We start from the raw sequence: 12,607 nt of genomic DNA, 5'->3' as shown, positions 1-12,607 counted from the left end.
CGATTCTTTTGGAGTTGGAGTGAAAATTAAGATGAATCCGTTGGCGGATTTCCAGAAAGACCCAAACTGTACATTTCAAGTCTGAAACTGGCCGGTTTTGCTAAATCTGTAATGAAAATAAGTTTTAATATAGGTGGTGGTATTTCAAACAAAAGGGACCAAAATCGTCATTTTCAGTTGCTCATGTAGCACTTTCTTATTCGATTCTTTTGGACTTGGAGTGAAAATTGAGACCAATCCATGTGATGGCGGATTTCCAGAAAGACCGAAACTGAACATTTCAAGTCTGAAACTGGCCGGTTTTGCTAAATCTGGAGTGAAAATAAGATTTAATCTACCTGGTGGTATTTCAAACAAAAGGGACCAAAATAGTAATTTTCAGTTGCTCATGTAGCACTTTCTTATTCGATTCTTTTGGACTTGGAGTGAAAATTGAGATGAATCCACGTCAAGGCGGATTTCCAAAAAGACCCAAACTGTACATTTCAAGTCTCAATCTGCCCGGTTCTGCTAAATCTGTAGTGAAAATAAGTTTTTATATAGGTGGTGGTATTTCAAACACAAGTGGCCAAAATCGTCATTTTCAGTTGCTCATGTAACACTTTCTTATTCGAATCTTTTGGACTTGGAGTGAAAATTGAGATGAATCCATGTGATGGCGGATTTCCAGAAAGACCCAAACTGTACATTTCAAGTCTGAATCTGGCCGGTTTTGCTAAATCTGGAGTGAAAATAAGATTTAATCTATGTGGTGGTATTTCAAACACAAGTGGCCAAAATCGTCATTTTCAGTTGCTTATGTAGCACTTTTTTATTCGATTCTTTTGGAGTTGGAGTTAAAATTAAGATGAATCCACGTGTTGGCGGATTTCCAAAAAGACCCAAACTGTACATTTCAAGTCTGAAACTGGCCGGTTTTGCTAAATCTGTAGTGAAAATAAGTTTTAATATAGGTGGTGGTATTTCAAACAAAAGGGACCAAAATCGTCATTTTCAGTTGCTCATGTAATACTTTCTTATTCGATTTTTTTGGACTTGAAGTGAAAATTGAGATGAATCCACGTGTTGGCAGATTTCCAGAAAGACCCAAACTGTACATTTCAAGTCTCAATCTGCCCGGTATTGCTAAATCTGGAGTGAAAATAAGATTTAATCTACGTGGTGGTGTTTCAAACAAAAGGGACCAAAATCGTCATTTTCAGTTGCTCATGTAGCACTTTCTCATTCGATTCTTTTGGACTTGGAGTAAAAAAATTTAGATGAATCCACGTGATGGCGAATTTCCAGAAAGACCCAAACTGTACATTTCGAGTCTGAAACTGGCCGGTTTTGCTAAATCTGGAATGAAAATAAGATTTAATCTACCTGGTGGTATTTCAAACAAAAGGGACCAAAATCGTCATTTTCAGTTGCTCATGTAACACTTTCTCATTCGATTCTTTTGGAGTTGGAGTGAAAATAGTGATGGCGGATTTCCAGAAAGACCCAAACTGTACATTTCAAGTCTCAATCTGCCCGGTTTTTCTAAATCTGGAGTGAAAATAAGATTTAATCTACGTGGTGGTATTTCAAACAAAAGGGACCAAAATCGTCATTTTCAGATGCTCATGTAGCACTCTCTTATTCGATTCTTTTGGACTTGGAGTGAAAATTGAGATGAATCCACGTGATGTCGGATTTCCAAAAAGACCCAAACTGTACATTTCAAGTCTGAAACGGCGGGTTTGGCTAAATCTGTAGTGAAAATAAGTTTTAATATAGGTGGTGGTATTTCAAACAAAAGCGACCAAAATCGTCATTTTCAGTTGCTCATGTAACACTTTCTTATTCGATTCTTTTGGACTTGGAGTGAAAATTGAGATGAATCCATGTGATGGCGGATTTCCAGAAAGACCCAAACTTTACATTTCAAGTCTCAATCTGCCCGGTTTTTCTAAATCTGGAGTGAAAATAGGATTTAATCTACGTGGTGGTATTTCAAACAAAAGGGACCAAAATCGTCATTTTCAGTTGCTCATGTAGCACTTTCTTATTCGATTCTTTTGGACTTGAAGTGAAAATTGAGATGAATCCACGCCAAGGCGGATTTCCTAAAAGACCCAAACTGTACATTTCAAGTCTCAATCTGCCCGGTATTGCTAAATCTGGAGTGAAAATAAGATTTAATCTACGTGGTGGTATTTCAAACAAAAAGGAACAAAATCGTCATTTTCAGTTGCTCATGTAACACTTTCTTATTCGATTCTTTTGGAGTTGGAGTGAAAATAGTGATGGCGGATTTCCAGAAAGACCCAAACTGTACATTTCAAGTCTCAATCCGCCCGGTTTTTCTAAATTTGGAGTGAAAATAAAATTTTATCGACGTGGTGGTATTTCAAACAAAAAGGAACAAAATTGTCATTTTCAGTTGCTCATGTAGCACTTTCTTATTCGATTCTTTTAGACTTGGGGTGAAAATTGAGATGAATCCACGTGATGGCAGATTTCCAAAAAGACCCAAACTGTACATTTCAAGTCTCAATCTGCCCGGTTCTGCTAAAGCTGTAGTGAAAATAAGTTTTTATATATATAGGTGGTGGTATTTCAAACACAAGTGGCCAAAATCGTCATTTTCAGTTGCTCATGTAACACTTTCTTATTCGAATCTTTTGGACTTGGAGTGAAAATTGAGGTGAATCCATGTGATGGCGGATTTCCAAAAAGACTCAAACTGTACATTTCAAGTCTCAATCTGCCCGGTATTGGTAATTCTGGAGTGAAAATAAGATTTAATCTATATGGTGGTATTTCAAACACAAGTGGCGAAAATCGTCTTTTTCAGTTGCTTATGTAGCACTTTTTTTATTCGATTCTTTTGGAGTTGGAGTGAAAATTAAGATGAATCCGTTGGCGGATTTCCAGAAAGACCCAAACTGTACATTTCAAGTCTGAAACTGGCCGGTTTTGCTAAATCTGTAATGAAAATAAGTTTTAATATAGGTGGTGGTATTTCAAACAAAAGGGACCAAAATCGTCATTTTCAGTTGCTCATGTAGCACTTTCTTATTCGATTCTTTTGGACTTGGAGTGAAAATTGAGACCAATCCATGTGATGGCGGATTTCCAGAAAGACCGAAACTGAACATTTCAAGTCTGAAACTGGCCGGTTTTGCTAAATCTGGAGTGAAAATAAGATTTAATCTATGTGGTGGTATTTCAAACACAAGTGGCCAAAATCGTCATTTTCAGTTGCTTATGTAGCACTTTTTTATTCGATTCTTTTGGAGTTGGAGTTAAAATTAAGATGAATCCACGTGTTGGCGGATTTCCAAAAAGACCCAAACTGTACATTTCAAGTCTGAAACTGGCCGGTTTTGCTAAATCTGTAGTGAAAATAAGTTTTAATATAGGTGGTGGTATTTCAAACAAAAGGGACCAAAATCGTCATTTTCAGTTGCTCATGTAATACTTTCTTATTCGATTTTTTTGGACTTGAAGTGAAAATTGAGATGAATCCACGTGTTGGCAGATTTCCAGAAAGACCCAAACTGTACATTTCAAGTCTCAATCTGCCCGGTATTGCTAAATCTGGAGTGAAAATAAGATTTAATCTACGTGGTGGTGTTTCAAACAAAAGGGACCAAAATCGTCATTTTCAGTTGCTCATGTAGCACTTTCTTATTCGATTCTTTTGGACTTGGAGTGAAAATTGAGATGAATCCATGTGATGGCGGATTTCCAGAAAGACCGAAACTGTACATTTCAAGACTGAAACTGGCCGGTTTTGCTAAATCTGGAGTGAAAGTAAGATGTAATCTACGTGGTGGTATTTCAAACAAAAGGGACCAAAATCGTCATTTTCAGTTGCTCATGTAGCACTTTCTTATACGATTCTTTTGGACTTGAAGTGAAAATTGAGATGAATCCACGTCAAGGCGGATTTCCTAAAACTAACTTCCTCCTCTCCTCGATCTTTCTCCAACTTTCTGTGCTGATCCAGCTCTGACACTTCTTCCTTCTGCGCCCCAGTACATTCATTGCTGTTTCTGTGTAGGTGTTCTTGATCTTTTGCCACCTCTGCTTTATGCTGCTGGCTGGGTCGGATGGCTCGCTGTTCTGATGGCCATCTGTGTCCCTGTCATTCTGATCAGTCGTCTGGAGAATGCTGAATCTATTCCTCAGTTCAAGCTGGAACTGTTGTCTCACCTCAGGTGCTCTCAGCTTGCTCTTTTCATATCTGATAGTTCCCTCTTGCTTCTTTCCTGTGCTGTTTAACCTGAGTTTGACCTTACTAATGACAAGGTTGTGGTCACTTCCCACATCAGCTCCTCTATAAGTCCTTGTGTCCTGGACAGACCTCTTAAACCGGGACCTGATTGCCACGTGGTCGATTTGGTTATGGTGTTGACCATCTGGTGAGGTCCACGTGTACTTGTGTACATCCTTATGGGGAAACATGGTTGATGTTATAGCGAGATTGTTGGATGCACAAAAGGTCACAAAGCGCTCACCATTGTCATTTCTCTCGCATTTTAAACCGTGTTTCCCAACAGTGCCGCTCTCACCCTCCTGCATCTCTCCCACCTTGGCGTTCCAGTCCCCCATTACCAACAGCATGTCATGTCTGGGAACCGCATCCAGTGTTTTCTGTAGCTGATCGTAGAAAGTATCCTTTGCCTCGTCTTCCGCTTCATCTTCAGTTGCTCATGTAGCACTTTCTTATTCGATTCTTTTGGACTTGGAGTGAAAATTGAGATGAATCCACGTGATGGCGGATTTCCAAAAAGACCCAAACTGTACATTTCAAGTCTCAATCTGCCCGGTTTTGCTAAATCTGTAGTGAAAATAAGTTTTAATATAGGTGGTGGTATTTCAAACACAAGTGGCCAAAATCGTCATTTTCAGTTGCTTATGCAGCACTTTTTTATTCGATTCTTTTGGAGTTGGAGTTAAAATTAAGATGAATCCACGTGTTGGCGGATTTCCAAAAAGACCCAAACTGTACATTTCAAGTCTGAAACTGGCCGGTTTTGCTAAATCTGTAGTGAAAATAAGTTTTAATATAGGTGGTGGTATTTCAAACAAAAGGGACCAAAATCGTCATTTTCAGTTGCTCATGTAACTGATGTAATACTTTCTTATTCGATTCTTTTGGACTTGAAGTGAAAATTGAGATGAATCCACGTGTTGGCGGATTTCCTAAAAGACCCAAACTGTACATTTCAAGTCTCAATCTGCCCGGTATTGCTAAATCTGGAGTGAAAATAAGATTTATTCTACGTGGTGGTATTTCAAACAAAAGGGACCAAAATCGTCATTTTCAGTTGCTCATGTAGCACTTTCTTATTCGATTCTTTTGGACTTGAAGTGAAAATTGAGATGAATCCACGTAAAGACGGATTTCCTAAAAGACCCAAACTGTACATTTCAAGTCTCAATCTGCCCGGTATTGCTAAATCTGGATTGAAAATAAGATTTAATCTACGTGGTGGTATTTCAAACAAAAGGGAGCAAAATTGTCATTTTCAGTTGCTCATGTAGTACTTTCTTATTCGATTCTTTTAGATTTGGGGTGAAAATTGAGATGAATCCATGTGATAGCGGATTTCCAAAAAGACCCAAACTGTACAATTCAAGTCTCAATCTTGCCGGTTTCGATAAATTTGGAGTTAAAACAGTTTTTATCTACGTGGTGGTATTCCAACACAAGGGAACAAAATCGTCATTTTGAGTTGCTCATGTAGCACTTTCTTATTCGATTCTTTTGGACTTGGAGTGAATATTGAGATGAATCCACGTGATGGCGGATTTCCAGAAAGACCCAAACTGTACATGTCAAGTCTCAATCTGCCCGGTTTTGCTAAATCTGGAGTGAAAATAAGATTTAATCTACGTGGTGGTATTTCAAACAAAAGGGACCAAAATCGTCATTTTCAGTTGCTCATGTAGCACTTTCTTATTCGATTCTTTTGGACTTGAAGTGAAAATTGAGATGAATCCACGTCAAGGCGGATTTCCTAAAACTAACTTCCTCCTCTCCTCGATCTTTCTCCAACTTTCTGTGCTGATCCAGCTCTGACACTTCTTCCTTCTGCGCCCCAGTACATTCATTGCTGTTTCTGTGTAGGTGTTCTTGATCTTTTGCCACCTCTGCTTTATGCTGCTGGCTGGGTCGGATGGCTCGCTGTTCTGATGGCCATCTGTGTTCCTATCATTCTGATCAGTCGTCTGGAGAATGCTGAATCTATTCTCATTCATAATTATGACGCGGAATTCACAAGTGCGTGGATTACATAACCCTGTTTGTTTATAGATAGTTGTATTATGTAATGCCTAATTAGCATGTGCACAATCGCGGTATTTAAAGATCTCTTTGCTTAGTTTCGGGACATTTCGAAAGAGATACGCAAGCCGGGAAGTCCGAACTAATTTTCTTATACTCTCGCCGTACGTCGCCGAAGCCCAAGCAAGTAAATGGCTGTACCTACCCTGCTGCTGCTATAAAAACTACAGGACTTACACTGTATTTCAGCTTATATCCAGTCTCTGCCGCTTTTCCAGTTCCACAACATTCCGGAGAAGCGGGACAACGTACACAACAATTACTCGGTATTTTTAAAGTGTCTATCCAGCCTACAGGTTTTTTGTGGTTTTCGTATCTCTTTAATGCATAAACAAGTATTCTAAAAGAAATTTTTGGATTCCGCCACTTTTTCGCTGCAAAATCGAGCTTTAAAGTTCCCGCTTCGGCCACGCCCAAAGAAGTTGACCGCGTGATCGAGGATTGGTGATGAGTGACGTCATATCAGGAACCGCTCGAAGCGTTTGCATTTGTTTATTTGCTTGACAGCCACAACATAAGGTTTGTTTTTCCCAAGAATTCTTCGAGTTTGGATGGAATACTCACAAGACAGCTATTTCTTATCTGAAGAAGACGTGACTAGCAGTTCATCTGATTCGAACGAAGAGATCGAGTCCGGAGAACTCGAATCGTTCGCTTGCACTGCAGTAGAAGATAAGAGTAACAAAGAAGAACGCGCTTACTCTCAAGAACCTCTAGCTGACGATGCATGGATAGAAGAATATAATCGAGAGAAGCAACTTATTGAAGAGAGGGAACGAAAATTACAAAACCGGCTTAACAGAGTCGTGGAATTAGACACATACCAGTATATTGATACTTTTTCCAAACACTCACTCCGCGCGTTAAATTTGCATTTTGTACGCAAATTCACTCCAGAAAGCTTTGAATGGAAACTTCACGCCTCGCGAAACCTACAACGACGGACGGAAATCGATCTGCATTCTCAGGCTGTATACCTTTTAATTTTCATTACAGATGTGAAACGAAAATGAAAACAATATAACGAATAGACTGTAAGCACTATTATTCCCGAAAATTGCTCTTGACACTCACACAACGCATTGACTTGAAAGTGGCATGCTTGTTTGTTTTAAATCGACACTTGTCGCGTCGGTAGATTTGCGTATGTTGCAAATAAATGTGCCCTTAGTTGATACGCAAAAGATTAATATTAATAAACATGTTTATTACTTTTATTAGTCCTTCTTGTTACAGCCTAATAAAAATACAAGCGACTTTTCACGCGTTTAGAAATGCCGACAACACGCGCTTATGATAAGTGCGACTGATTGTCTCAAAAACGATTAACAAACAGTCCTAACCTATCGATTTTTTAACTTTTATAACTTAAAAAACTTTTCTTTTCATTGTGACAATGCTTACTTTAGGCTTTGAAAGCTTTGATAAACTTTTCATTGTACGCACTTTAAACAAACAATAGCGCTAGCAGAGACCGATCGATAAAATTATAACTTTACATGTATGGGAGTTGAAACCCTGAAAAGCTACGTACGAGCGCAATGACTTCGATTATAAAGATCACATTTTAATAAGACTTTATGAACAAGACTTACAAGAAACAGAAATAGAAATTCAAGCGATATTCGAGAGAGAAATAATTCGCTTTACCTTGACTGGTCGACAAATCGAACGTCGCTTCAGCTACATGTTATCTTTGCTTGGCGACGCTTGCTCGCTTATTATTTCTACACGATGGTTGACAATAGGCAATAAAAATCTCTTGGGAAGTTGGCGACGTTTACTTGTAGTTTTTTAGGCGTCTAGCGAGACGCGTGTCTTGTCGTTCGAGAACAGACACTCAGTCAAATGAATAATGAGTAATGAATACCCGATGACGACTTCTACTGGACAAAGTTAAGTGTTCCGGTGAAATCTTGGCACAGGAACAATGCGAATTATCATTTTAGATCAGCGACCGTTGGCATTGAAGATTTTCAAAGGAATGTCTTCTTGTAATATCCCTGGGAGCAAAGTAGCAAGCACAGACGGCAGACGAGGCACTCGGATTCCACTTTGCACGTTTTAACTTGACGAAGTCCATCTACTTTTTCCTTCTAGCCTTTGCTTCTGTTCTCATATCACCCAAAATGCAGCGCAATACCCTTTTCTTCGTTTGGAGTATTCAAGCATACCACAACGACGCATCTATCTGGTATATTTCTACCGCCAGTATCTCCTCGCTATTACAGAAGAAATGCTGACTTCAAATGGCGGCAAGATTTCGCGGTTCCTGATCTGACGTCACAGCCGGTCTGGAACCCAGACTCTTTCTGGTCTTGACTCCCGGACAACTTCTTTGGGCGTGGCCGAAACGGGAACTTTAAAGCTCGATTTTGCAGCGAAAAAGTGGCGGAATCCAAAAATTTCTTTTAGAAAACTTGTTTATGCATAATAGAGATACGAAAACCACAAAAAACCTGTAGGCTGGATAGACACTTTAAACATTTATATGCTTTCTTTTTCGCTTGCTATCTCGTTTGTTTATCGCGTAGTGTGCTTTATATCTAATTATGTTTATGGCAATTTATTAGCGGACCCCGTTTATTACGGTGCTCGTGTGTCGAGCAGAGATTGGCAGACGCCGTGTGTTGGCTGTAGTAGCTTACGTTCGCTCGTGTGTCGAGCAGAAATTGGCAGATGCCGTTTGTCGGCTGTAATAGCTAAAACGTTCCGTCGCTCGTGTGTCGAGCAGAGATTGGCAGACGCCGTGTGTCGGCTGTTATAGCTAAAACGTTCGCTCGTATGTCGAGCAGAGATTGGCAGATGCTGTCTGTTGGTTGTAGCTAAAACGTTCGCTCGTGTGTCGAGTAGAAATTGGAACATGCCGTGTGTCGGCTATAGCTATGTTCGCTCCTTTGTTGAGCACATTTTGTTTCACGACGTGTTGCGTCGTCTTTGTTTAAAGTTTGAATTGGGCATCGAGGATATTTGGCAACAGTCATGTGTCGGTCCTTTTAAGTGTTGGTGTGTTAGGTGCTTTGTTATGGTTTATCGGTCTGGAATTGATAAGCTTTCATGTCAAGAAAAATACAGTAGTTGTGTGGACTTTTGTTTAAGAGCTTACTGCTGTTTGAGTGTTAATGAGCTTAGGTTAAAGTGTTAACACGTTGGGCTAACGTAAGGTTTGTTACCTAACACATCCCAGTGCGGAACTTTAAATAGACAATTGTATATTTCTGTAGGTTTAGTTTGTACTTATTAAAAGCTCGCCGGTCGGCCGTTTTTATCCATGGAGTTAAGCATTTTATCCACGTTTAGACGCTACAACCTGGGTTATACGGGAGTTATGTTTATCCTTTACTTCTCCCCTAGCTAGAATTTTAACAATTCTAAATATTTTGTCATTTTTAAATAATAAAAAAAATAGTCAGTCCACCCCCTCCACTGGCCTTGTCGCGATCAGAAGGGTATTCTAATTTACACTCTATAATCCGTTTACGACGGATTCCTGGTTCGGCTTGGCTAGTGGGGTTTTTCCCTGTTGTTCTTTTTTCGTTTTTGTCTTACGTTTTCCTTTCTCGGCAGACATCACTGGTGTTATTCTGTCCGCCTTAGGTCTTGGCGTTTTCTTTACTCTTAACTTCACTCTCATTATAAGCCACGATCTAAATACATGCTATGATATGGTATAGGGAAGTAACCCCACTAGCTGGGTTGGGCCTCTCTGGTGGTTCGATATACCGGTTGGGGTTTGAGGGGTTTTCTGAGTTTTGGGGAGAAGGTGTATTTTGTGGATTATTTCCTGTAAATGCGGAGATCTTTTGGCGTTTATACTGAAGCAGCAAGGTGCGTGAGCAGCCGTAGGCCACAATCTTTTCCCATATCTTATCCACGCCGGACAATGAGCGGCATAATTAATGAGTGAGAATGGTAAACTATTCTCATTCATAATTATGACGCGGAATTCACAAGTGCGTGGATTACATAACCCTGTTTGTTTATAGATAGTTGTATTTTGTAATGCCTAATCAGCATGTGCACAATCGCGGTATTTAAAGATCTCTTTGCTTAGTTTCGGGACATTTCGAAAGAGATACGCAAGCCGGGAAGTCCGAACTAATTTTCGACCCTCCCACCTCCCCTTCGGCGACGTAATACACAGCTATATTGCTTTCTTACCCAGTCGCTCATTGCCTCGGCCACAATCTTTTCCCATATCTTATCCACGCCGGACAATGAGCGGCATAATTAATGAGTGAGAATGGTAAACTATTCCTCAGTTCAAGCTGGAACTGTTGTCTCACCTCAGGTGCTCTCAGCTTGCTCTCTTCATATCTGATAGTTCCCTCTTGCTTCTTTCCTGTGCTGTTTAACCTGAGTTTGACCTTACTAATGACAAGGTTGTGGTCACTTCCCACATCAGCTCCTCTATAAGTCCTTGTGTCCTGGACAGACCTCTTAAACCGGGACCTGATTGCCACGTGGTCGATTTGGTTATGGTGTTGACCATCTGGTGAGGTCCACGTGTACTTGTGTACATCCTTATGGGGAAACATGGTTGATGTTATAGCGGGATTGTTGGATGCACAAAAGGTCACAAAGCGCTCACCATTGTCATTTCTCTCGCATTTTAAACCGTGTTTCCCAACAGTGCCGCTCTCACCCTCCTGCATCTCTCCCACCTTGGCGTTCCAGTCCCCCATTACCAACAGCATGTCATGTCTGGGAACCGCATCCAGTGTTTTCTGTAGCTGATCGTAGAAAGTATCCTTTGCCTCGTCTTCCGCTTCATCTTCAGTTGCTCATGTAGCACTTTCTTATTCGATTCTTTTATACTTGGGGTGAAAATTGAGATGAATCCACGTGATGGCGGATTTCCAAAAAGACCCAAACTGTACATTTCAAGTCTCAATCTGCCCGGTTTTGCTAAATCTGTAGTGAAAATAAGTTTTAATATAGGTGGTGGTATTTCAAACACAAGTGGCCAAAATCGTCATTTTCAGTTGCTTATGCAGCACTTTTTTATTCGATTCTTTTGGAGTTGGAGTGAAAATTAAGATGAATCCACGTGATGGCGGATTTCCAGGAAGACCCAAACTGTACATTTCAAGACTGAAACTGGCCGGTTTGGATAAATTTGAAGTTAAAACAGTTTTATTCTAGGTGGTGGTATTTCAACACAAGGGACCAAAATCGTCATTTTCAGTTGCTCATGTAGCACTTTCTTATTCGATTCTTTTGCACTTGGAGTGAAAATTGAGATGAATCCATGTGATGGTGGATTTCCAGAAAGACCCAAACTGTACATTTCTTGATGGACTACCGTAGCATTCCGGTTATAAGCCCTGGGCTTATACAACTTCGTAAGGGGTTTTGTGTGGGCTTATAAGTGGAAGGGCTTATATCCGGGAGGACTTATAAGCGGAATAAAAAAAAAACGTGTCGAAACGATCCACGGGAGTGTTGATCGAAATACGTTTTTTAACTCTTAAAAACGCATAATAAAGCAACATTTAGCCCTGTTCAGTACTGTCATCCGGCAGAGGGGGGCTTATATCCGGGAGGGCTTATAACCGGATGTATCTTTTTGTTTCCAGGTAGATGGGCCTATAACTTAAGGGGCTTATAAGTGGGGGGGCTTATAACCGGAATTTTACGGTATATGGATGCCCATACATGTATTTTGAAGAGAGTTCAAGTAATGTAACTCTAAATAAATGGAACCACCACCATCCGTGTAAACGCCACTGCAATCTGTAACAGAATTTGCACGGATCCATGTAAACAGGCGGCCCAGGAACAAAATTGATCTGTGCAAAAATTTGTCCGGACCCGTGTAAACGGGGCTTCATTCCCTTCAAAATCTCTCAAGTATCCTACTATACGGCATGACTATCGCATTTATTTATTCATTTTCCCATAAATTATTTCCAAAAATATGAAAACAATAACGTGTTACAGGAACTTAATATTTTGAGAAATAATACACTTTACCGGCTTCTCCGTTTTGCTCTGTAGGTGAGTGCTGGGCCGTAAAAGGAGAGTTTCTGGCGAATGTCCATAGTTTAAGTGACCAGTGTTTGACCACCTATTTTGAAGACTGCACCTTTAACTCCAATGTTTGCGTCGGAAAGAATAACGCCATTTATGCTTATAGTGTTCCAACGAGACGATTTGGAAAGTGAAAAAAAAACGAAAGCTTTAATAATGTTCATGATGGACGGCCTCGTGGTATAACTTTTTTTCAGTGTTTCACTTTGGCACCATTATTGTAAAATAAAAGATTCAAAAGACAATAAACAT

At 40.0% G+C, this 12,607-nt stretch overlaps 1 protein-coding gene across 1 annotated transcript; it reads right to left on the bottom strand.

Moving 5' to 3' along the window:
- Positions 1–3,909: 3,909 nt before the first annotated feature.
- On the bottom strand, positions 3,910–4,584 carry LOC144664241 (uncharacterized). The gene has a single exon (XM_078525347.1). It carries the CDS (start codon positions 4,582–4,584, stop codon positions 3,910–3,912), a length of 675 nt encoding a protein of 224 aa, XP_078381473.1.
- Positions 4,585–12,607: the final 8,023 nt, after the last annotated feature.

Source organism: Oculina patagonica, chromosome 8, assembly GCF_052425735.1.
Source record: "Oculina patagonica isolate OP01 chromosome 8, crgOcupat, whole genome shotgun sequence".
In the NCBI taxonomy this organism is placed as follows: Eukaryota; Metazoa; Cnidaria; class Anthozoa; order Scleractinia; family Oculinidae; genus Oculina; species Oculina patagonica.
This window is presented reverse-complemented; position numbering and strand designations above follow the sequence as displayed.